This window comes from Haplochromis burtoni, unplaced genomic scaffold (assembly GCF_018398535.1).
Source record: "Haplochromis burtoni strain Fernald_Lab_line unplaced genomic scaffold, NCSU_Asbu1 Contig_36, whole genome shotgun sequence".
NCBI classification, from domain to species: Eukaryota; Metazoa; Chordata; class Actinopteri; order Cichliformes; family Cichlidae; genus Haplochromis; species Haplochromis burtoni.
The window spans coordinates 70,447-92,646 of record NW_024582397.1 but is presented as its reverse complement, the minus strand read 5'-3'; the positions used below and the strand labels follow the sequence as shown (position 1 = coordinate 92,646).

Genomic DNA, 22,200 nt, shown 5'->3' with positions numbered 1-22,200 from the left:
CCAAACATTAACATTGTTTTCTTACTCTTTGATCATTTCTAAGGATATGTTGCAAAATATTTTATGTGTGAGTGACCTTCAAGCCTCCTGCCACAGCCCTGATCTATATTTTATGACTTTTCATAACTAAACTGGAGCACTTCCATGACCTAAAAATTTGTATTCCGTTCTAATTTGTTAATGTTGTTTCTCAGCTCGGAAGATCTAAAAAGGAAATAAATAACCTGGTTCACATTTGACCCGAGTTACACAAAACACACACACACGCTAAATACAACAAATGTACATACAGAAGGCAAAGTGTCTTTATGTCTGAGAAACCTGCTAAAATTTTCTAAATGGTAAATGGATTTTATGTAGTGTTTTCCTATTCATTACACACTCAAAGTGCTTTCCATTATAATCAACATTCACTTATGCACCCACACGTCAGTGCATCACTTTTCACTGTAAACATGGTCCAAGGACACTTGGACGTGCAGCCTGGAGTAGAGGTTATTGAACCACTAAACGTCTGAGCAGTGGGTGACCTACCCTGCCCCTTTAGCCACAGCCTATGGAGTGGGCAGTGAGTGCATTAGGAAATTCATAGTATGCTGGGAGTATAAAGAGATCATGAGCTTTCAAAACCATTAGCAACCTCATGCAAGGGTAAATATAGGAAAAGACAGAAATAAATGTTGAGCTGTTTCCCCGTGCTTTTTGCAGACATTTAAGTGTATGAATAGATTCATTGCGGCAGTTTAGACATAAAGGAACTCCATAAACTGGTTTCTCTGCTTTTATCATTGTGGCATGATTCACAATCACGTCTTTTTTTCAGCACATTAGCAATTTTATTCCTGATTATCTTTTCATTGTTGTAAAAACTCAGCTCTTTTCAGTGCCCCCAATGGGTTTCTTCTCCTGGGTGATTATTATATAAATCGTTTTACTTTATCACTTTGATGGGCAGCAGTGCCAAATGGTTCCCTAGTTAAAAAAGGGGATCATGATTTGAATGAGTATCTTTTCTAATAGATACCTTAATAATTTGATAATTTTATTAGGAAAACTGCCTTCTTTTTTTGTTTAAATTGGATGCCAATAGCTTCTGCAGTTCTCACGAATACAATCCAACAAAGAACCAACTGTTTTAGGGTATTTATATTCAGTTGGATCACACTGGAGGTTTAGTTAAAAACAATTTCTCCATCATTTATAAGAACATGGGGGAACAAAACTGAAAAAGTGTCAAACTAAAAGAGCAAAACTTCCTCAGCAGGAAAAGAATTAGTTGACATCAGTAAAAAAGTAAGACAGTAATTTGCCGTTTTTGTGATGCTAAGCACCTCTGCCAGGAGGCTTACTGTCAACATCTTCTCACACCAATAAGAAGTAGAGCAACTGAAAATGTTAATTATTTATCACACAGCAACTGCAGACTACAGAAAGTGCAAGAGCAAGAAAACCACACTGAACTTGCAGAAAATCGACTTTGTGCTGAGCAAATCAAACTTCTGATCTAGAGGCCAATATGGGTTCAATTACAAAAACATGGCTAATTTGAGCTGGTCAGGAAGTGGAGGCTTCCCGACCAACTGAAAAGCAAGAAACAAATGATTAACTACTTACAATACCTCAGTGTGCTGACAGTGTAAAGTTTCAGGTATCATATCAAGTTTCATTTTCACATAGGAAACAAAGAATAATGGGGGTCAACTGTTTTTCTTACCTGTGTGTCTTTTCCTGAGCTGCCAGCAGCAAGGTGAACTGAAACAATGGAAAAAGATTATGTTATTCCAAATATCCAGCAAAAAGAAATAAAATATTCAAAACTGAAACAGTCTCCTTTGTGCTTCAGTCTTCACCATCTAAAAGTTGTCATACAAATGCAACGCTAAAAGAAAACAACTTGTTTATTATTATTTGTGGAAAAACAACATATTTAAAAGGTAGTTGAGGGTTTTCTTCCATTCGGAGTTGCTGCTGGATGTCTGAAAGCGTACGGCACCATTTCACCATTCGAGATTATAATTAGAGCCTTGAGAGCTTCTATCCAATTACATTGCCATCGATTCAGAGACAAGAAAATCTTCTCAGAAAGGTTCTCAGGATTTCAAATCAATACATCAAAAACGGCAGCGTTGCTGAGAATGAATTAATAAAGCAATTTATATTAAATTACACTGCCTTCACTCCCACATCACTCAGCTTTAAATCTGACTTTAATTAGTTGATCTAACATAAAAATTGTTAAATTTCCTCTGCTGACTCACTGCACTGTGGCCATTAAAAAGGTCAACAGAGAGTTCAGATTAAAACCTAAAAGCAGCAGATATGTTTTCGAGCTTCAACCGAACCACTATGTAATATCCAAAATATAGGCTCTACAGAAAAGATATAACTATCTGTATTTCAGAAGATTGATACAATCTCTGTGAACCACTCTGCAATAATTTGGTCAGATATTGATTCCAGCCATAGTAAGGAAACCCTTAACTTAAATTATTTAACAAGCACAAAAAGTCCATTTAAATACTTCTGTCTGCAAAGCCTGGAATGAAGCTGCCAGATCAAAACGAGTGAGTGCTATTATTCTTATAATGAAAACACTGAAAATAACAGTGGACGCTGACACTTTTAAAACTATCTAAAGGAAATGAAGGGATTTTATTTTTCCTAAGAATGGAAGAGAAGGTCTGATTTTTACTAGTTAGGTTTTCTTGCATTTAAAAACATAAATAAATTCTGTTTCCTGCTGCTGTTTACAGCAGTTCACAGTTAATTTAAAGTGCTTGTGTGACAAGGACAAAATGAGACAAATGGAGAGAAGACAGAAAAGATGATGCTGATGAGCTGTTAAATCAACCAAACATGAATGACATTCAAATAATTAACAGAGAAACAAAACACAGCACATAGTGTCTTAAAAGAAATTCCACAATGACTCAGCAGTGACTTTGTTAATTAGAAATAACATTAGTACCATTATATAATAGTGCAGAATGAACCATCATGCTCAACTTTAAGGCTAATGTGAAATAAATTACTTAATAATGGTTTCATTTCCTGATTAAATACTTCAGATAAAATGGGTATAAATTGACATTAAAAAAAAAAGCAAATAGATAAACGCATGTGCAACAACATTGTTCAGTATAGGAAAAAAAAAAATCGTGGATAGCAACTTCCCACTGAATAAAGAAAAGCAGTAATTTCAAACATTGCTGAACAAGGTCAAATATTTCCCTTTGGAGTGTAAAATCATGGTGTCTGCAAATAAAATGGATTTCCAGAGTGTTTCAGGCAGCTTTTGTGATGTGGTCCATGCTCATATTTCAATGAATATAAAGAATGCAATGTATTGACCAGCACTACTGACAAATCTTTGATTTTTTTAGACTATTATATTTTACAGGTAACTCTCTCTTCAAACATTTCCCACAAAAAGAGTCTACATCTAACAGACACAGGGTGCCCAAAGAAAAAGGTAAAAGAAAGAAGAGGGGGAGCCTGATCGTATTTATAAAATGAGAAGCTCAAAATAAATCTTGCATAATGGGAATCACAATCTGGATTAAACTGCCTCCTTTTTTCTTCATTATACACAAGAAGCCAGCAAAACTCAATTTTGTACACCCCCACCCCCCTCCCCTCACATCATTATCTGATATCTGTATATCCTAAAAGCTATGTGAAGTTCACAAACATAAAGCGAGAGCCAGCAAAGCTTTAGGTATGTAGACACTACACACGACATCATGATATTGTATTCTGGTTTCTGTCGTTATTAAAAATGCAACATTTGGTATGAAACTGGGCTTCCTACAGGAATACATACAAGTTAACAATACATTCTGCTACCTCTGCTCAAAATTCCCATCTTTTCATGGCTCACCCTGGAGAGGCAGAGATGCACAGAAAGGAAGAGGGGGAATAACTCCATACATAACATCAGGAGCGGTGACTGGAGCACCTCCATCTCATTGCTTCCTCAGCCTGCATAATCAAGTCTGTTGTTTCCAACCGTGTTTTCAATTGAGCCACACTGAGATGAAGTGGCTTTGATTTCAGAAAGTCTCGAAATTCCTTTACACAATGACGGCGCTGAATGGTTTAGCTTTTAAACAAGCCTGTGCAGAATATACGCTGTTGTCATAATGACAGAACATGTCCAGTGCAATTATCAAGGAAACGCTGCACTCGGGTTTCATCTTAGGAGAATCCAAATTCATGACTGACAAAGAATGTATGCAGAGCAGCTAGATACTTTATTAAATTCAAACAGGTTGAAGGGTTCTACTGAGAGCCATTTCCTGCTAATGAAAAATGGATTCATAGTAATTAAACAATGGCTTGCTTGTTTGACAATTGGTCAGTGTCTGACTTTAATTACTTCCAGCATTTAATGGGCGCTGAGAGAGCTGGGAAAAATAGAGACACCACATGAAAAGTGCTTTGAAGTAACTAAATCGTATTAACAAAGGCAGTTATTCAGGTGTATTATATTAACTTGAATGCAAATTAGCAATCAGTGTCTGCTTTAAAAGAGCTCTGATAATCACCATGTCCATGTGGGGTATTCAAAGCAACATGAGACAACTGAGGGCTTCCAAATAGACTGAATAGAGAAAGCTCTGAACTGCAGCTGCAGTGGTTCAAAAAACAAAGTTATTTAATTTGGCAAAAACAATAAAATCTAAAATCCTGTTAGCTTCACAGTGCTGATGTATGTGGCAGGGCTGCCATCCAGAAACCACTTTTGAGACCAGCGTGCAAACACTGCCAAGCTGAGAGCCATTAAACATGGATTCAGCTCTTACCAACCTCTTCTGAAAGGCCATCCATAGCCCTCCTCTTTACACAACAACACTACCTGGCACAAGATGTTGTAAAGTGGCTGGTGAAAAGAACAAACATTTAGGAAAATGAAACATGAGAAAAAATGCACCAATATTTGTCTTGAATAACACAGGTGGGGAAAAACATACTGCTTTGTTTTCTAATGTTGGCCTATTTCGATCATTAAGTATCTTCAAGTTGAAGACAAAGTTAATTTTCATCCTGCTTTATTAATGTTAAATGTTTTGAAAATGTCATCACAACATGAGCCAGGCCACAGCTTTTTTATCTTCTTCTTCTTTCAGCTCCTCCCTTTAGCAGTCGCAACAGTAGATCATCTGACCCCATCACTTGCATCTTTATCTATCAGTCCAACACTCTGCATGTCCTCCTTCACTACATCCATTAACCCCCTCTGTGGTCTTTGTCTTTTACTCCTGCCTGGCAGCTCCATGTTCATCAGTACATGTCCAAACATCAACCATGGCTGTCTAACTTTGTGTCCAAATCACTTAACCTGAGCTGCCCTTCTCGTTTCTATTCTGCAATTCATTTCAACTCTGCCACCTACGGCTCCGCCTACTGTCTTTTTGTCACTGAAACATCTCCAAATCACACATCATATCAGGTTTCTGTACAATTTTATAAACCTTCCTTTTCATAGTTTCTGCTATCCTTCTGCTAACGACTGTGTGACTGCAATCTACATCCAAATCCCATCATACCGTTTAAGTCCACTACCAACATACCCTGATGAACCTCTGTTGGTAAGATCAGTTTTGCCATTCATATCTAATAGATGGGTTGGAGTCAGGGTTACTTCACAGCAAATTAAAAGAACAAATTATAAATATGACAAATGTTAGGATCCCTTTCTACTTTTTCTTTTCCCTCTACATTAAAAATCTGATCCCTTCTGGTTTCCTACTTGTGCGGGCAGACTTTGGCGTTGATTGTGTCTAGGGGTGGTCAATAATGCCTCAAAATTATATCACAAAACTTCAAGAAATTTTGTGATAATGATATTTCATACAAAAAAACAAAAAAAAAACAAAAAAAAACTGCACAACATTTTATCAATGCCTGCACCTTGCAGGCAGCAGCATTTATGAGTGCAAGTAAATGAAGTGCATTCTCTACCCTTCTTTTCCAATGAGTTACTGTCACTGATGACAGACTACCTAATTTGAAGTGCGAATCCATTGAAACAAGGTCCCAGCAGCAGCAGCATTATAGTACAATAGAGGTGACTCATCATGAGTCAAGTGTAAGCACAAAAGTAGTGTTTCCCTTAGAATTTAAAATAAAAGTCTAAAATAAAAATGTAAAATAACTTCTTAGCACTAGTTTAACAATAACTAAAGAAACTTCATCTTGCTTGATTCATTGCTTTTTCAACTGTTTGAACTGGTATCATATACTTGGCCAAACTATATGGAACAGCATCAGTAATTTCCTTCCACCATCTTCTCTTCCTGTCACATAAATTGCAGCTAACAAGAGCAGCTAGCGATGCTTGGTTGAGTCATTCGTTTAAATTTGAGTCGCATATCACCACCTGTTAGTTTTTGCCTCTAATGGGGAAACAAGTTTGTTGTTTCCACCCTCGATGGGAATGGGGACAAATGGTTGCTGGCAGTTGCTACAGTGGGTGAAATCAGTTACAAAAAGTTATATGTTGGTGCATCAAAAACCTTTTTTGCAGATATTTCTGTCACTGGTGGAATTTAGACACAAGTCGATCTGCTAGTGACCAAGGCAATCACAAGGAGGCTTTTGATGCAGCAACCTCTTTCACCTAGTGACAGTCAGCAACCACTGGGGCAGCACATCAAGGGCTGTTATGATGAATTTTCATCAGTAATGATCAATAATAACCCCAGGCTGAAGAAAACTTACCATAACTTATACGTGAGGTAAGATGATTTCAGGATGCCAGCATTTCTCATTGAAAAATTATAGAACTTAGCAGCAACAAGAACAATAAAAGCTATTATAAGTAAATCTCCTCAAAGGGCTGGCACAGATGGCACACAGTTTCACACACAGTTGTAATAATTCATTTGGTTTATATTTTTTGACAACTGCTCTGCAAACTGTTCGGCATGCAAGATGCAGAAGCTTCATCTGGGATTGTGTCATATTAAATTTAAACTTTCTCTCCCAGCTCGAGCACTGCCAGCAGCCATCCAAGATCCATACTAGCAACACGTAATCGAGTTAGAGCTATGGCGCTCACTCTCAGTGCAAATGTTTTATTGTTTGTTTGTTTGGTTTTTTTAAATATATAAATGCTGATTACATTAAATAAATGTTATCATACTTTTGTAGCAGCTTTTAATCATGAAATTATTATTTGTTTATACAGCTTCATGTCTTGTTCACAGACTGTCTCAGATATATAAAGATGCCAACGTACTAAAACCACCAATGCTATAGTGGGTGTCTCCAAGATTAGATTTTGCCAGAATGACACACAAACACATGCACACATACACACACACACAAACTCACAAGGTGAAAACAACAACCAGACAGCTGCAGAGGGCTCATATAGCAGATTAAGATGCTGTATTCCGCAAATATATTAAAAAGTAATGGACAAGGACAATGCCATACTCAGCAAACATAAGTTGGACCACATCCATTCTTTAACTTGACCTTCATTTTGTTCTGAGCTACAGATCTGTCAAGTCCAGTGACTGTGTCGATATCAGGCTGCAGACATTTAGAGTGACAGGAAAAATACAGGAAACTGCCTTTGTTGTGGGTTTTTTCTAATGAAACTAGGTGTTTCCAGGAGCACATTTTGCAATGATGGCACCATATACTGCACATGTATGTGTATAGCCTTCCAACACAATTTTATAAGAAAATGACCCTACATCAATATACACATTCCAAACTAACCAATAATTTCAATAGTTTTAGGTCTATTTTATTAAAATGTAATGCTCATATTTAAAATTATGGTCCCACATTAAATGACAAAGCAGGGTATATTTTTAGGCATAGCTACTTTTTGACTGACATGTCACTACCATATGAGCGCAACATCACAAAACATGTTGCCAATGGGAGAGCAAAGTGTCCAGGTTATCTTGCAACAATATGCAAATGTACAGGTACACAGTCTGCCAAAATGAGAGCACATCAGGTGGTCAAACCCTAATGAAGCTGACAAAACAACAAAAACAGTGGTATAGTAAGACAGCATAAGCACACATTTTACAGTTGAGTTTCAACAGCATGCTAATCGATATGTTTCTATATAAGGGTGAAGTCTTCTGTCAGACAATTGATGGAGACTGTGTTGGGTCTTTAAGGTTTTAGGCAGTGGTTGTCTGCTTAAATCTCACAGCTCAGGTAGAGTAACAAACACATCTGAAGTATAAATCTTAAATCCGTGTATAACAGGTGATCAGCAGGATACACAGAAGAGAAAGAACAAAACATTTTTTAAGTTCAGATCCTGACTGATCTGCGAGTTAATAAGGTTGCTATGCCATGTGCTGAAATGTATGCATGTTGTTTTATCTGCCTGCCACAAGAGGCTGCAGTTATTTATTAAAGTCAAAGGAATTAATTTGATTTGCTGTGGGCAGCAAAGAAACATTAATAGCTATATTTCTACAGACATTTCATATTAGAGAGGAGTAAAGATAAATAATACTAAAATAATGGGAAAAACAAAACATGAATGCGATTTGTGAGTTGCATGGCCGAGTGTGTGTACTTGTGAGTAAAGAAACACACAGTTTGCTCTGCAGTTTTTCTTGTGGACTGATATTGGAACATGAAGCACCCCAACAACTAATTCTAGTGCTTGCATTACATCCATAGCACCTATGCTAGCATTTGCAAACTATTATCCCCCCTCTCTCCAACTCTAATATACAAGTAATATCAATATTAAGGACCAGAAATACATCAGATCCAAGCACTGAGGATGGAGACTCACTGAAGAGTTACACGACAGAGGCAAAACTTTGGCTTTCTGCTCCAGGTGTTTCACTCACGCCTTTATTCTCATAACATCTCTTACTGCCATTCCTACTAAAATTAATGCTTCAAGTGATGACTATCACTACAAAAAAATATCACATGCTTTTATTCTTTGCTTTCAGCAGCTGGTAGTTAATTGCTGGCTGCAAGCCTTAGTAGATTTTCTAACTCACTGAATCCAAGTTTTGCACTCTAATAGGGAAACTCTCACAAATACATATGCAGCAGCAGAAATAACGGTGTCCACGCCTTTCTGTCACAAAAATGCCAAAACTAATTTATGCTGGTGCAACCTGTTCCTTAAACTGGCCCTGTGCCTTTTTATTAAGCTAAATTGATGTTTTTAAATCAACAACCTAAACAGCTAAAGGACTTCTAAGCACCAATTTGTCACTTAGCCAAAATCTCGTCGTTCATTGTTGATATAGTCATATCTTTTCGCTCCCCCTATGGGATAAGATCTGTTCCAAGACCTGCGAGAGAGTAATCATGAATCCTAATCCTCCTCACCATGTGAGCTGTATGCCTTCAGTCACTTCTAAAAACCCAAAAGTGACCACAGCTGAAGGTCAGAACAAAGACTATTGTTTAAGAGCTGGCTCAGCTCTCCTTTCTCCCCATCATCGCCCACTTCAATCTCACAGTCCTTTTTACTGTCTCTGAACTGAGTCATCCTAAGGTAGAGGAATGGGGGAAAAAAATTTGAAGATAAATTGGCAATCTGTCACTTAGACACATGATGAAAAAAAAAAAAAAAACAAATAAAAAAACAAAAACCTTTAAGAAGCTGTTTTCTGGATTGCAATGAAAATGTCAGCAACCAACAAACCAACTGCTCGTGTTTAGACAAATTTTACAGTAAATAAATAACTAGTGTTTTAAATTTAATTGCTCTAAATTAACAGCACAGTTTTACCGGCTTCTCCAGCCACAAGTGATAAATGTTGCTGTTCACCAACAGCATAAGAAAAGCTGAATCCACATTTTTATATAGCTCTACAACCCCATGTATTGTACATCACTGCACTATCTCTAAGTCAACAAGCAATTGCACACTCTATGGAAATACTGCATGTACCACAATTGAAATGCGCCCCATGTGGACCCAGAAAATGCGCTGTGGTCTCAAACTGCTGGTCCCGACTGCATCACACTCAACGTCAAACCACTTGAGTGCACATCAGAAATGACAGTTGGTTGAGGCTCCATGGACAACATCATTGAAAAACAGCAGAGGTGGCACCCTAATGTCACCAAACTGGCTGTTCTCCAGACCTCGGCTGTACTTCAATGTTAGGTCCATGAATATTACATACAGGGGGAGCAGACAAGCAGCCTTGTCTGAGTGTGATGCCCAGCTAAATGTGCTTGACTCAGGGCCAAATACACAAACAGAGCTTTCACCCGGGCACAGGGTCAATTGCAGCAGACACCATGGCTGCTCATACTGCCCAGAATGTAGTGCATATTTTACATCACACATGCATTGACTTGAGGACTTTTTCAAACTGCTACGGTTTTGTTTAATGTGCAACATCCGCAGGTAGGCTTCAAAGCAGCACTTCCTTCTTTTCCAGTTATTAGGAATTAATTGAACTGAGACAAGGCTTGATTTATTTACTTATTTATTTATTTATTTTTGCCAGAAATAAGCATCCAAGGAAGGAAGCTGATCAGAAATTATATGTGATATATGTTTCTCCTTTTTCTAGTGAAATTCTACAAAATAAAAAGTCATGAACATATTCATGTTTGGAATAAGCAAAGCAAAGCAAAGAAAGGAACGTAAAGCAGCGGCTAACTGTAGGTTAAAATCTTAATTATCCTAGGTTGAATCCAATTAATAATGAATCAGTAGTACTGAGAATGACCTGTGGTAATGCAACACATTGGCAGATCCTTGTGTATTTAGCTATTTAGCTTTTGTCACCATGACAATTTTCAGTCCCAGTGAGGCAGGCAGCTCAGCATTTATCTCATCTCGTTCAGGTGGACCTTCACCATGGTACACTGGGCAGATATAATATTGGTCACTCAGTCCAATTCTCTTCCCAGCTGCAGCCACAAATTGTGTGCTGCAACGTCCATGTCACATCACTGAATATGTGACTGTATGTGCACGGAACATGTACACGCAGAAGAACATGCCCACATATGCTAATGCAAATATACGTGGAGCATGCTTAGAGCATGCATTAATTCGTGTTAAACCAATTCAACTAAAAGATTTAAGATATCAATTAAACATTTATCAAGTTAAGAAATCAACTTCATTGAGGGAATTATGAAACAATTTTGCCAATATTTGTGCTACAAATTAAAAACTATATATAGTCAAAGCGCAAAGATATCCTTTCACTTGTTTTTCAGTCTGTGGACATAATTTCCTTTTACTCTCTTACAGCGACAAAAATAGGAACAAGTCATGCTTTTAACTGTGGCTTTTGTTTAATCTTCTGCATTTGTTTTTTAAATTCCAAGCGCACATCCAGGGCGACAAAGAAACCCCCAACTTAAAGCTTTTGGGAGCTGTAGCCTGAGGTGCATTGATCCTCGGGCTTGACTCCTGTCGGTGCAACGTCGATATGTCAGGGAAAAAAGCAGCCCCGCTTGTCGCGAGGGGGGGGGGGTTGATTTCAACAGAAATGCCACGAGAGAGCTTCCAAACCCTCTCCTCTGCCGTTAACTCTAATATAAACTCATTGGTCTACATAAAGCCACATGGCACCCGGTGAGTGCAAATCGCCTTTAAACTCCTCAGGAAGTTGAGGCGGATCATGGTTCCGTACTTCACACTTAAGAAAATACACTCGCAGCTCGCCTCTTCGCGCTGTTGGCAAAACTGTATCAAGCGCAACACTGTCCCTTGTTTCCAAACAAAAATCAGCTTCGCCTTGAAAAACGGAACAAACTGTTTACTGTTGCCGGGATCGTTACGTCCCTCACAGCTGTCTGGTCCGAGCCCCCTGACTTGAAGATTAGAAAGTAAAGTGAGTACTTACAGAAAGAGAGGAAAAGCAAACAGCCTGCCACTTTGTGACCGACGTGTGGGCTGTTCGACAGCATCCCGGGAGAGTCGTATTTGAGCTGTGTAGGTAGTGGAGGAAGCTCGCAGAGCATGGGCTTTCTGACTGTTAAAAAACAAACAACTGGGCTTTTCCTTTTCACGGAAAACGGGGAGTAGATCTGTGCTCCGGCAGGAGGCATCGCCACTTTCTGTACGAGGCGCAGGGACGCGCTCTGCTGGCGGGATGAATTCACTGAGCTCAGCTGACAGGCTGCCCGGCCAGATGGTGGAAAAAAACAGAAACGCTTACTGGAGGCTAACTGCTGCTACCTTCAAGTGCTCCCGTGAAACTCCCGATTTAGCTCTAGAGCTGGAAATACATCTTACCGAGCAGTCTTTTTTTTTTTTTTTAATCAAAACGTGTTCGAAAAGGTCAATGTAGGTTTATCAAAGGTTATAATTATACTTTTAATTAAATGAAATAAAAAATAAGCCATGAGTTGCTTAAAATTTAACCCATAGCTCCAACTAAAGCATAGCAATAATTTTAGAGAATTCAAAATGCTAAAAAAAAAAAAATCCACCCAAATAACCCAAATATTTAAAGTTTACTGTTAATTAACGGAGCACCAAATCCACACAGTTAAGAAGCTGATACCAAGAAATGTTCGCCAGCCTGTTAGAAATGTTATGTTTACCTGAGTAACTAATCGATTATGTAGTTCCAATTCTACTCTGGAGATAACTGTTCAGTTTTCTCTACAGTTATGTCACTTCCTCCCCCACAGTAAACATTTGTCATGTCTTACCAGAGGAAATCACACCGGCAACTAGTGACATGAACTAATTGGTTCCAGTTATGCTTTCTTATAAACCATGCCATTAGGTCAGCTTAGATAATTGCCGGATCCTGGAACTGGGACGCCTAAGTAGGATGCAGCTTATTGTTGAATTTCTTCGAATGGTTTCCTTGCTTTATGTTGAAATATATTCCTGGAAAATGTCAGTAAGAGGTCACAACTTACATTCATGATAATAATGATGTGCAGATCTGCTATATACAGCACTGCAGACTGTTGGTTTTGCACATAAAGAAACCACAGGGAGACGTTTATCAAAAACTCTCCACACTCACCCAACACTTCTTTGTAGATTTTTATAGATCCCCATAAAGCAGCTGTCTCCATGTTTCTGACTCACATTTTGCAAAGCCTTCATTTTTCACGTTGTTTTTTATACACGCCATTAGTTGTTTTGTTGTTGTTGTTTTTTATTTAGGTGCACTTGTTCAGTTATTTGCTAATGCAAATATCTTATATTTCAAATATCAGTTAAGACTATTTAGGCATATATTCATATATGACCTGCTGAAGATCAAAATGAGCATCAGAATGGGATTTAAGTGACTCCGACTGTTGTTGGTATCAAACAGGCTGCTCTGAGTACTTCACTAACTGCTGATCTACTGAGAATTTTTCAAAAGAAGAAAAATCAAGGGAGTAGCAGTTCTTTGGGAAACTGGGTGAAAAGGCCTTGTTGAGGTCAGAGGAGAATGACTAGAATGCTTCAAGCTGATGAGAAGCCAAATAACTCAAATAACCACTCGTTACAACCAACTGAACATAAAGCAGATGAGTTATAGTAGAAGAAGATCACTCTGAGCACCACTTCACCACTGCAGTCACCGCATCTCAATCCAAACAGAGCACCTGTGGGGTGTGGTGGAACAGAGATCGTGCTCATGTATACACAGCTCACAAATCTGCAGCAATTGGGATGCTACCATGTCAATATGGACCAAAATTTGTGAGGAATGTTTTTAGCACCTTATTGGATCTGGGCCATGAATTAAAAGGCAGTTCAGAAGGCAAAAGGAGATCCAACCCCCTTCTTTAGCTCTTTCAATGTCATGATAGCGTTGCGCATCTAGTTTACTGTTTCCATTTTATTATGTCTTACTGTTTCCTGCTATGACAAGAAACGTATATCTAGTAAAACACCTGCAAAGTCAATGTGCATTTTTGCCTGATTACACTTCTCCTGAAAAGACTCTGGTTCCTTCATATCTGGAGTTAATTTGAACTTGTGAGAGTGGGACAGCTTACACCTTTATCATTCTAATTAGGAGACAGTGGATTAGTTACGTCATTAAGTCCCAGCAAAATGTGAGCAGGGGCCTAATTAGCACAATAACTTAAAGCCCTTATGTGCTGGGTCTGAAACTGTGTTATGTCGTAACATAGCCATTACCAGCTGCATAACCATATTACTTTGTTCTATTGAGAATATGGTAATATTGAGCTTCTTATGGTATGGTATGAATAGCCAAATCAATAGCTTTCTGTAGCCATGTCAATATGTTGTAAAATGTGACATTATGGGAACAGATCTAAAAATTGAGGGGACATTTTTGCATCCGAAACAGAAGCTTAACTAACATTATAGCATGTTAGCTATATTGCATTTTAGTTGTTGTTGTTTTTTTAAGTTTTTTTCTCTTGTATATGTTTTTCAGATTTTTCTCTTCATTTTTTTCATCCTTGGAAAAGGAATGCTTTTCTGAGGGCTGCATTGTACAAATGTACAAATTAGGCATCTAAGATCAGCAGTAGTTTAATTGTTTTATTGTTATTTGCTTATTGGGGGGAAAAAATTACTGTTAAAACTAAGACAAGTAATGAAAATCAAAATGTCTTTTTATCATTATACAGAAGAATAGGCCCAATTGACTTTGAATTTCAATTGGTGGCAGCTCCTCTGTGCTCCAAACTCCATAAATGTTACATTTTGGCAACTGGGGTGGCTCAAATTCACTGCTTTCTGTTATTCATCTTTCACGTCGGATGTGAGAAACACGCTTTTCAACATCCTGTGAAGGCAGCATTCATTCAGATGCACTTTGACAGATCTGTCCAGATTTGTGACTATGAACACAGCTAGAAACAAGAAAATCAGGACAGTGTCTTGTTTTGTTTTTTTCCCTCCAGTGACAGTACATGAAAGAGCAAGTTGTGAACAGTGACGGTGACTTGATTTTACAGAGACAAAGTAGACATGACTGGTTTCTAAGTGCTAACATAAGAAGCAACTTGCCCCCAGTCTACTGTTACTGAAGTTACTACATGTTCTGTCTATATTAAACATTAAATAACAACATTAACATGTTTTTGTGTCCTAAATGTGTAACTAATGTGAATTTCTGAGCGCTTTAACCTGTAATTATAATGTTATTAACTATAAACACAAACTATTATACGATTTAATAGTTACTGTAATCAAAAAACAAATCAGATGTGCATAACCTCCCCTGGGTTTCTCTTCTAATTATTGTTTGTTAACCTTTTATTACAAACCCTCATACTTTCCCAGCAAGAGAAGGACTGGGGACTATTCAGGTCTGTCTGTGTGAATGCATGAGTAAGAAAAAGGATGATGGATTGCAGGTTTTAAAGTTCTCCATGGATATTGTTTCTACGGCAGTCCAGAAGAAAAAAATAAATACCACAGTGACAATTTACTTGATGAACTACACACTATGCACACTATCTCATTCCCTCATTTTTCATTTTATGTCACATTTCATTTTGTTTTCGCAAAGTTGACTCTGTCTACAATGGTGCATTCCCCTTACTTTTACCTGAAATACATGCAGCAATTCCTTCTAAAATATTGCAATCCACACTACTTGGTTTATACAAGCAGGTGACAAATTAAAACCCCTGACCCCTACAGTGAAGTGATTTGGTGGCTCTTGGAGCTATTTTACTAAGAGAATCAGGATCCACTTGTCCCCTTAGAGGGAAATCAATACAGAATGGTTGTGAGAGATTAGCCTTTATCCTGTGATGAAACATTTCCATCCCAATGAGTGGTCTCTTCCAGGATGATGAGACTCCAATCTATAGGGGTCACTAAATGGTTTAATAAGTATGAAAATGTGATGTGAATCACATGGAATGTTTTGGATGTATTAGACACATCTTTTTACCACAGTCACTAAAACATAAAGATACTTTCTGTTTTGTTTTGTTTTTTCCCTTAATTTGCCATTGTCTTTATTCTGATAAAGGTCTCCATCTTTGTTATACTTTAAGCAGGTGTCTCCTGTTTAGACTCAAGGATCAGATAGATCCTTCTCATTCATGTGCTCAGAAAAAACAAAGAAGGGCATTTAATGTAAACTGCAATGCTTTATTTCTAAATGATAAGAATGAAAAATCTGAAAGCAAAGCAGACTTTTATTAAGAAGACAATGTACGGTACTGTGGATGGGGTAATTTATTGAAATGCACTGACATACGATGTATATGTTTATACAGTGCTATTGATCTTGAAAGTCAATATTGAACCTTTATTCTTCAAAACTGCCTGAACTCTCTTAGATAAGCTCTCCTGTACTTTCTTTAAGTAAGCAGTCTTCATGAATAGTTCTCCAGGCTTCTTGAAGGACATTCAAAGCTCTTCTTGGATGTTGGTTGTTTTGTTCCATTCTTTGTCAAGATGATCCCACACTGCTTCAGTAATGTTAAGGTTGGAAGTCTGAGGACATCAGCCCGTGGCTGATAGAGGCCCATTATGTGTTTTTCTATCCAGGTATGCATTTCTTCTTTGGGATTATTGTTATGCTGATAAATGAAGTCATTGTCAGCCAGATGTTTTCCAGATGGTACTGCATAGTGGCACTTTTTTGTGTTCCCAATTCTATCAATTTTGACAAGATTCCCAACAACACTGGCTGAAATTCTGCCCAAACAGATGGTTGTAGACACTCATTGTTGTACCTCTTTCTTTACCTCCATATATATATATATATATAAATATAAGAATTAACTTCAGGTATGGGCCCCACAGAGCCCAGATCTCAACATCATTGATTGTGTCTGGGATTACATGAAGAGAGAAGGATGCGAGGAAGCCTTCATCCACAGAAGATCTGTGATCAGTTCTCCGGGATGTTTGGAACAGTCTACGAGCCGAATTCCTTCAAAAACTGTGTGCAAGTGTACCTAGAAGAATTTATGCTGTTTGGTCACACCAAATATTGATTTGATTTAGATTTGTCTTTTGTTAATTCAGTGCACTTTGCTGATTAATGAAAATAACTGATTAACATTTCCATTTTTGAAAGCATTCTTTGTTTACAGCATTTTTCTCACCTGCCTAAAACTTTTGCACAGTACTGTGTAATTGTTTTCTATATTCAAAACAAAAACAAATTATTTGTTTTTGTGACAGGCAGCTAACTAAACACCTAAAATACAATTAAAATTGGTTCTTTGCTATGGCACTGGTTCTTCCCTTGCACTGGGTGACTTTTTAATGCTTGAATGATTCATAAGTCAGTGCTGTCTTTTAACGACCTTGGGAAAGCCTGGAGAATTACTATTATTATTTTTTAAAGGCCACTTTAAAAAAATTACAAAAGTCTGACTTCTTGGAACCAAAATATAAAAAAATAAGGGGCGGATCAAGAGTTTTGCACAGTCCTGTATGTTAGTCTGATAAAAAAAAAAAATCATGAATAATGCACATATAAATCTGCATATACATATACATATATTTTGGTTAAAAATCTCATTAAAGTGTGCAAACCAGAGTTCTGCTCATTGAAACCACATTTTTTCCCTATGATTCTGTGTTTTTCCCCAATAATGTTAAATTTTCAACCAAACAACAAAAGGAATAAAGAATAATATTAATGAATTCATGTTTTCGCATACTCTCGTACATTTAAATATTTACTAGCCAATTATATTTTGGTGACTCTGGGTAACTGATTCATGATGTAAGAGTAAAAACAGTGGAAGTGAAAACAATAACGTTTTAGGTTGTACCTAAAAGTATGAGCTATGAGATGTTGTAAAGAGAAATGTCAGGTGATCATTCCCTGTTGCTTTGTCACTTCTCTCAGAAAAATACAGGAGTGTGTGGGATCTGTTCTTATGAATTTAGATACTAATTATAAAGTACAGAGATTTGAAAAATAATCATCCTTTGCGCAGCAGACCTTCTAAGAGGTTTGCTGTCTTAATATTCGACTAGGCTATAAAAATAAAATTTAGCATGTTTCTTTTTCTGTTTGTTCAACACCAAGGTATTTTTTGAAAAAATCAATAGCTAAATTAGTTTACTCAGTGACACGGAAGAAAATGTCATCTTAACAGTTTAAAGTCATGAGTGTCAAAATTCAGCAGTGTTCCTTCCTACTTTTCTTGCTTACTTTGCTTTATGTCAGCCATGAGATCAAAAGTGTTTCAAAATAGAAACAAGAGCAGAACTAATTTTTGTAACAGCAGGTGACCTAGTGTCCTCCTGAATATGAACAGCTTCACATCTTCCATAAATTGTATAAATCTCCTTTTGGGTGAACTCGTGCTGTCTTTGTTGGTTTAATGAACTTGGTTTGATTTTCCTGATGAGAGAGTCAACTGTATATGATTACATGAGGCCTAATTGTTTGATATTATTTCATTCTACTGTATTTTCCATGTTCTGTCTTTAAAAGTATTGGATGCTGCAATGACCCAGTTTCCCAATACTGGTCAATACAGTTTCATTTTTTTTTCCAGTTGACTCAGTTCATCAGTGCTGCTTATGATAGGATCAATAGAAGCGAGGGAGAGGTGAGGTGGTTCACTGGTGTGTGGTGGCGCCACAGCATCAAAGCATTTCAGAGCAGAGTGGTTCGATAGCTTGTTAGTATGCCTGACAATTTCATCGCAAAGTCTGAAATGCAAAAGAAGACACACTTGCTCTAAATTTAAATCTCCCACTTTTTTCAGCTGAGACTGAGTTAAGACTTGCATTGCATATGTACAGTAGTCTTTGCCATAAGAATAGTTATAACTCTGTAACACCCAGCCTTCTATTCCTTTCAGCAAAATTTGCATCTTTTTTCTTCTTCTTTTTGCAGGGGAAGTGAAAAAGGCGGATACTGTATCTTGCACAGCTCAGGTAAGTTTTTGTGAAATAATGCAGTTCACCTTTAGTTCCCCTCTATCCTCCTCAGTCATGTCGGGATTGATTGCATTAGATAGACCTGTTTTTACATTCAAAATTTCATGATCTGGCATACTCAGTGGATCAGTCAGAACCTCAAAGGGGACACCAGGATGAATCCAAGATGAAGAAATGTGAATGCTCCAGCTCTCAGCCTGCCCAAAGGTGCCTGTGGGGAGGGAACTAAATGATCAGTTTTGATATTTTACCAGTTTGCACAGCGTGGTGCTGAACACAAGTGACATGGCCAAAACTACGGCTTCTTAAAATGTCACAATGTCTGAATCCATTTAAAGTCATTTTTCTGCAGCGCTATCCAACTGGGCAGCAGACCTTCTAAGAGGTTTGCTGTCTTGTAAATAACAAAAAAAGGGAAATTATTTTTTGAATTTTTCTTTCAGTTTTCTGTGCAATTCAGTCAGTGGATGAAACTTTATTAAAATGCATCTGGCTCAAAGTGGTGGCTCAAATTGAGTTTTAAAAGGATATTTATATGTCTCTGTGATGAAAACTTGATATCAAACACATTTTCCTAAGGACTCCAGCTTCAGAAGGCTCCCACTTTACTGTTTTCCAGCTGGTTTGTTTAAACATCCTCTTCTGGTTTGAAAAGAAGCAATTACAATTCTAGCCAAACTGTTACAGCTCTTCTGCTCCAGTTGCTGCCACACAAACCAGCAGGAAACCAAACAGCAGGTACTGCTTGTTTAATTACTAGTTTAAATGATACGTAATGGGTATTTGAAGCTGAGAGAACATATACATAATACAGAAAGAATTGACCGCCGGCCCCTCCAGTTGGTCAGTAGAGCTATGTCTCTCACACTGAATTCATTAACATTAATGCTGTTTTGTTTAATAAAGTCTAGAACAGGAGGATTGACATGTGCAAAATGTCACCTACCTATGAATTCTCCTTGTGTACTCCAAAGACGCACCGTGTAGTCAGTGGATGAGGTAAGCACCACTTGATCATTGTCAACAACGTGCAGGCTGGACCAGAATAAAGAGACATGAGATGAAATGGGAGAAGGCATTTCTGGAGGAACACACTAAATCATCTACCCTGTTGGTACGTAAGATGGCAGATGCACCGTGGGCAGCTTCTCACCTATACTGATTGTACGTTTAAGCCCTTCCCACATGCAGTCTCTTCTATACTTTGTTTATGTACTGCAGCAGCAGGAAGTTACCGGTAAGCTGTTTCTGTTGCTGCTGCTGCTGCTGCAGCTGCTGCTGACACCTCAGACTGAGAATGAGTGGATTCACTAAGGATGTACCCATGAGGAATTTTAAGCATGCAACTAACTAAAAGTTAAACACACAAAGAGTCTAATTCAGTCAGGTCCACTATAGTCAAAAAAGGGATGGCATTTCCAACTGTAGTAATTTATATTTCATGGCATGGCTCTTTTCCGTGCCTTCCTACACTTTCAAATGCATACATGTAAAGCCAGAGCTGGGGAGAGCAGCAGCAAGACCTCTGAGCAAAAAGAGCAGGCACCAGTGATAACACATATGACACTGATTAAGTCAGACACAGCATGAAAAGAGGAGCTGGCCTGGAGGTGGGTTGCAAAGCAGTTTGCAGATACACAGTAAAGCAGACTAAAACAGCTTAAATACCATGTCCTATATGAAATGTGTGAATTGGATCCTAGAAGAGTGGTTCGTGTGGGCTGGCACTGATGTCAGCTGCCTGGCTTGAGACTGAGCTTGATTTTGTGACCCACCTGAATTAATGCTATGCTCTATTTCTGTATTTTACATACCCAGTAACTGTGTTGGTGTGGGCACGCCAAAAGGTTTCAGCTAAAGGAATAAAGGAAAAAAAAGTGTCCTGATAAAGACAATATCTAAATTTCACCATTTGCCAAACAAAAGAAGAAATCAAAGAAAAAATAATATACTAACCTCTCAGTGATTTCTTCTCAGGGTCTAGCTTTTCCATGCTGTAGACATAGATGTAACCAATTCTGTCAGCCATGTACAGCAGAACATCCTTCTCTGCTTTGGCCAGTTTTGTTATCTTTTGTTGAAATTTGGACTGAAAGGTGCAGATGAAAATAAAAATTGGAATTTACTTAATACTTCTGTACAAACCGATCACTGATTATTCAAATTCATTATTTGGTAATGGATCTCTTCAGCTCAAATGAACAGAATAAAAGGAACAAAATCAAACAATAACAGTTATCTCCCCCGTTGTGACCAAATGTTACCTTCCCCACCGAGGGACATAATAGCCTACATTTCACTGAATAACGTTCCTCTTCAAATAATATGACATATACATAATAGAATAAAAGCTGTGTTGACTGTTAACAAAAAATTGCAAGTATGCGACCCATTGATGGTTGGTTAATAAACACGGGTGAAGCCAACAACTCTTTTGATTCGGAAGATTTTTGCAGGTCATTTGTGTTAATATTTTTGTGCTGCTTCTTGTGTTATTTGGGCTGACTTTAGCAGAATTGCTTAGGCACACATTGCATTTTATTTCAGCTTTGAGGAGGTTGGAGAACTGCTTGGATGTCCTCATGTTCACCCACCTCCCAAAGCAAGAGGCCCTGCTTTGCATTACTTAGCTGCAAGGAATGTACTTGGGAGTTTCTTAAAATCTAGAGCTAAGCAAAGAACATGCAGACTATATATTCTCTTGATTTTTATTCAGTTGTTTTAACGATAAGAGAAAGAAAATAAGTATTCCTTGATTGCCAAAAGGGAAACAGGGAAACATTGCAGAGTAAAAGATCTTACAGCTTTGAAGCTGCTAACAAACTTTCCTCTGCCGAGCACATTCCAGAGATTTACACAGCCTTTAAGAAGAGAAAAATATATAATTAACATTATAATGGAGGACACTGTAAGGTTGCACAAGTGCAGTCTTGCTTATTAGACCTGTTTATAGCACTGACCTTCGGCCCCAGATGACAGGAGAGCTGTAGTTGAGGAAAGCTCTTTTAAATAGGAATCCTTCAGGAAAACTATGCTTGGAACACTTGTATCCAGACCTAATTTAGAGAGAGAAAATGTGAGACAAATGCAGTGATTTGATCACATTAAATTTCACTTTGAAGCTCCAAAATCACCTTTAACATCTTGCTGTTCTGCTACAATGGGACTAACAAACCGACACTGTATACGTCCAGAATCCACGTTCCACACTATAATCTCGCCATCAGAGCTGCCAGTGGCCACAAAAGATGGGGGACACTGTGCCATACAAAGGATGTCATCCTTATGGCCATTTTTCTGTAGAGAGGCAAACTGTTAGTCTTGGTACAGTTGCAAAAGGATTAATTTGTTGATCCTAAACCCAAAACTGCAGTTCAGTCTGAGTTATTCAGAGTAATTATCCATCT

General features: G+C 37.9%; 2 protein-coding genes across 2 annotated transcripts in view; both read right to left on the bottom strand.

The window, feature by feature from the left end:
• Positions 1 to 12,155, bottom strand: part of b3glcta (beta 3-glucosyltransferase a) — a 75,406-nt gene extending 63,251 nt beyond the window's left edge. The window contains exons 1-2 of the mRNA XM_005926431.3: positions 11,832 to 12,155; positions 1,715 to 1,752 (exon numbers count right to left, since the gene is read on the bottom strand). Of these exons, the coding sequence (XP_005926493.1) occupies positions 1,715 to 1,752; positions 11,832 to 12,036 (243 nt within the window). The 5' untranslated portion in view covers positions 12,037 to 12,155. The remainder of the gene's footprint in view (positions 1 to 1,714; positions 1,753 to 11,831) is intronic.
• A 5,229-nt stretch (positions 12,156 to 17,384) lies between these two features.
• Positions 17,385 to 21,182, bottom strand: LOC121814318 (WD repeat-containing protein 64-like). Its single transcript, XM_042219640.1, has 4 exons — positions 20,750 to 21,182; positions 20,608 to 20,647; positions 19,740 to 19,828; positions 17,385 to 19,004 (listed from the first exon to the last, which is right to left on the bottom strand). Exons 1-4 carry the CDS (start codon positions 20,820 to 20,822, stop codon positions 18,787 to 18,789), a joined length of 420 nt encoding a protein of 139 aa, XP_042075574.1. The 5' UTR covers positions 20,823 to 21,182; the 3' UTR covers positions 17,385 to 18,786.
• Between the last annotated feature and the right edge of the window lie 1,018 nt (positions 21,183 to 22,200).

Bases quoted from the DNA above. Each gene is read 5' to 3' on its own strand.
- LOC121814318 (XM_042219640.1), bottom strand. From the start codon at position 20,822: ATGGCTGACAGAATTGGTTACATCTATGTCTACAGCATGGAAAAGCTA. The intron at 19,829-20,607 runs GTATGTAAAATA...ATTCTGGTCCAG, and splicing joins CACACCAACACAGTTACTGG to CCTGCACGTTGTTGACAATG. The intron at 19,005-19,739 runs GTAGGTGACATT...CCCTCCCCACAG, and splicing joins TACACAAGGAGAATTCATAG to GCACCTTTGGGCAGGCTGAG.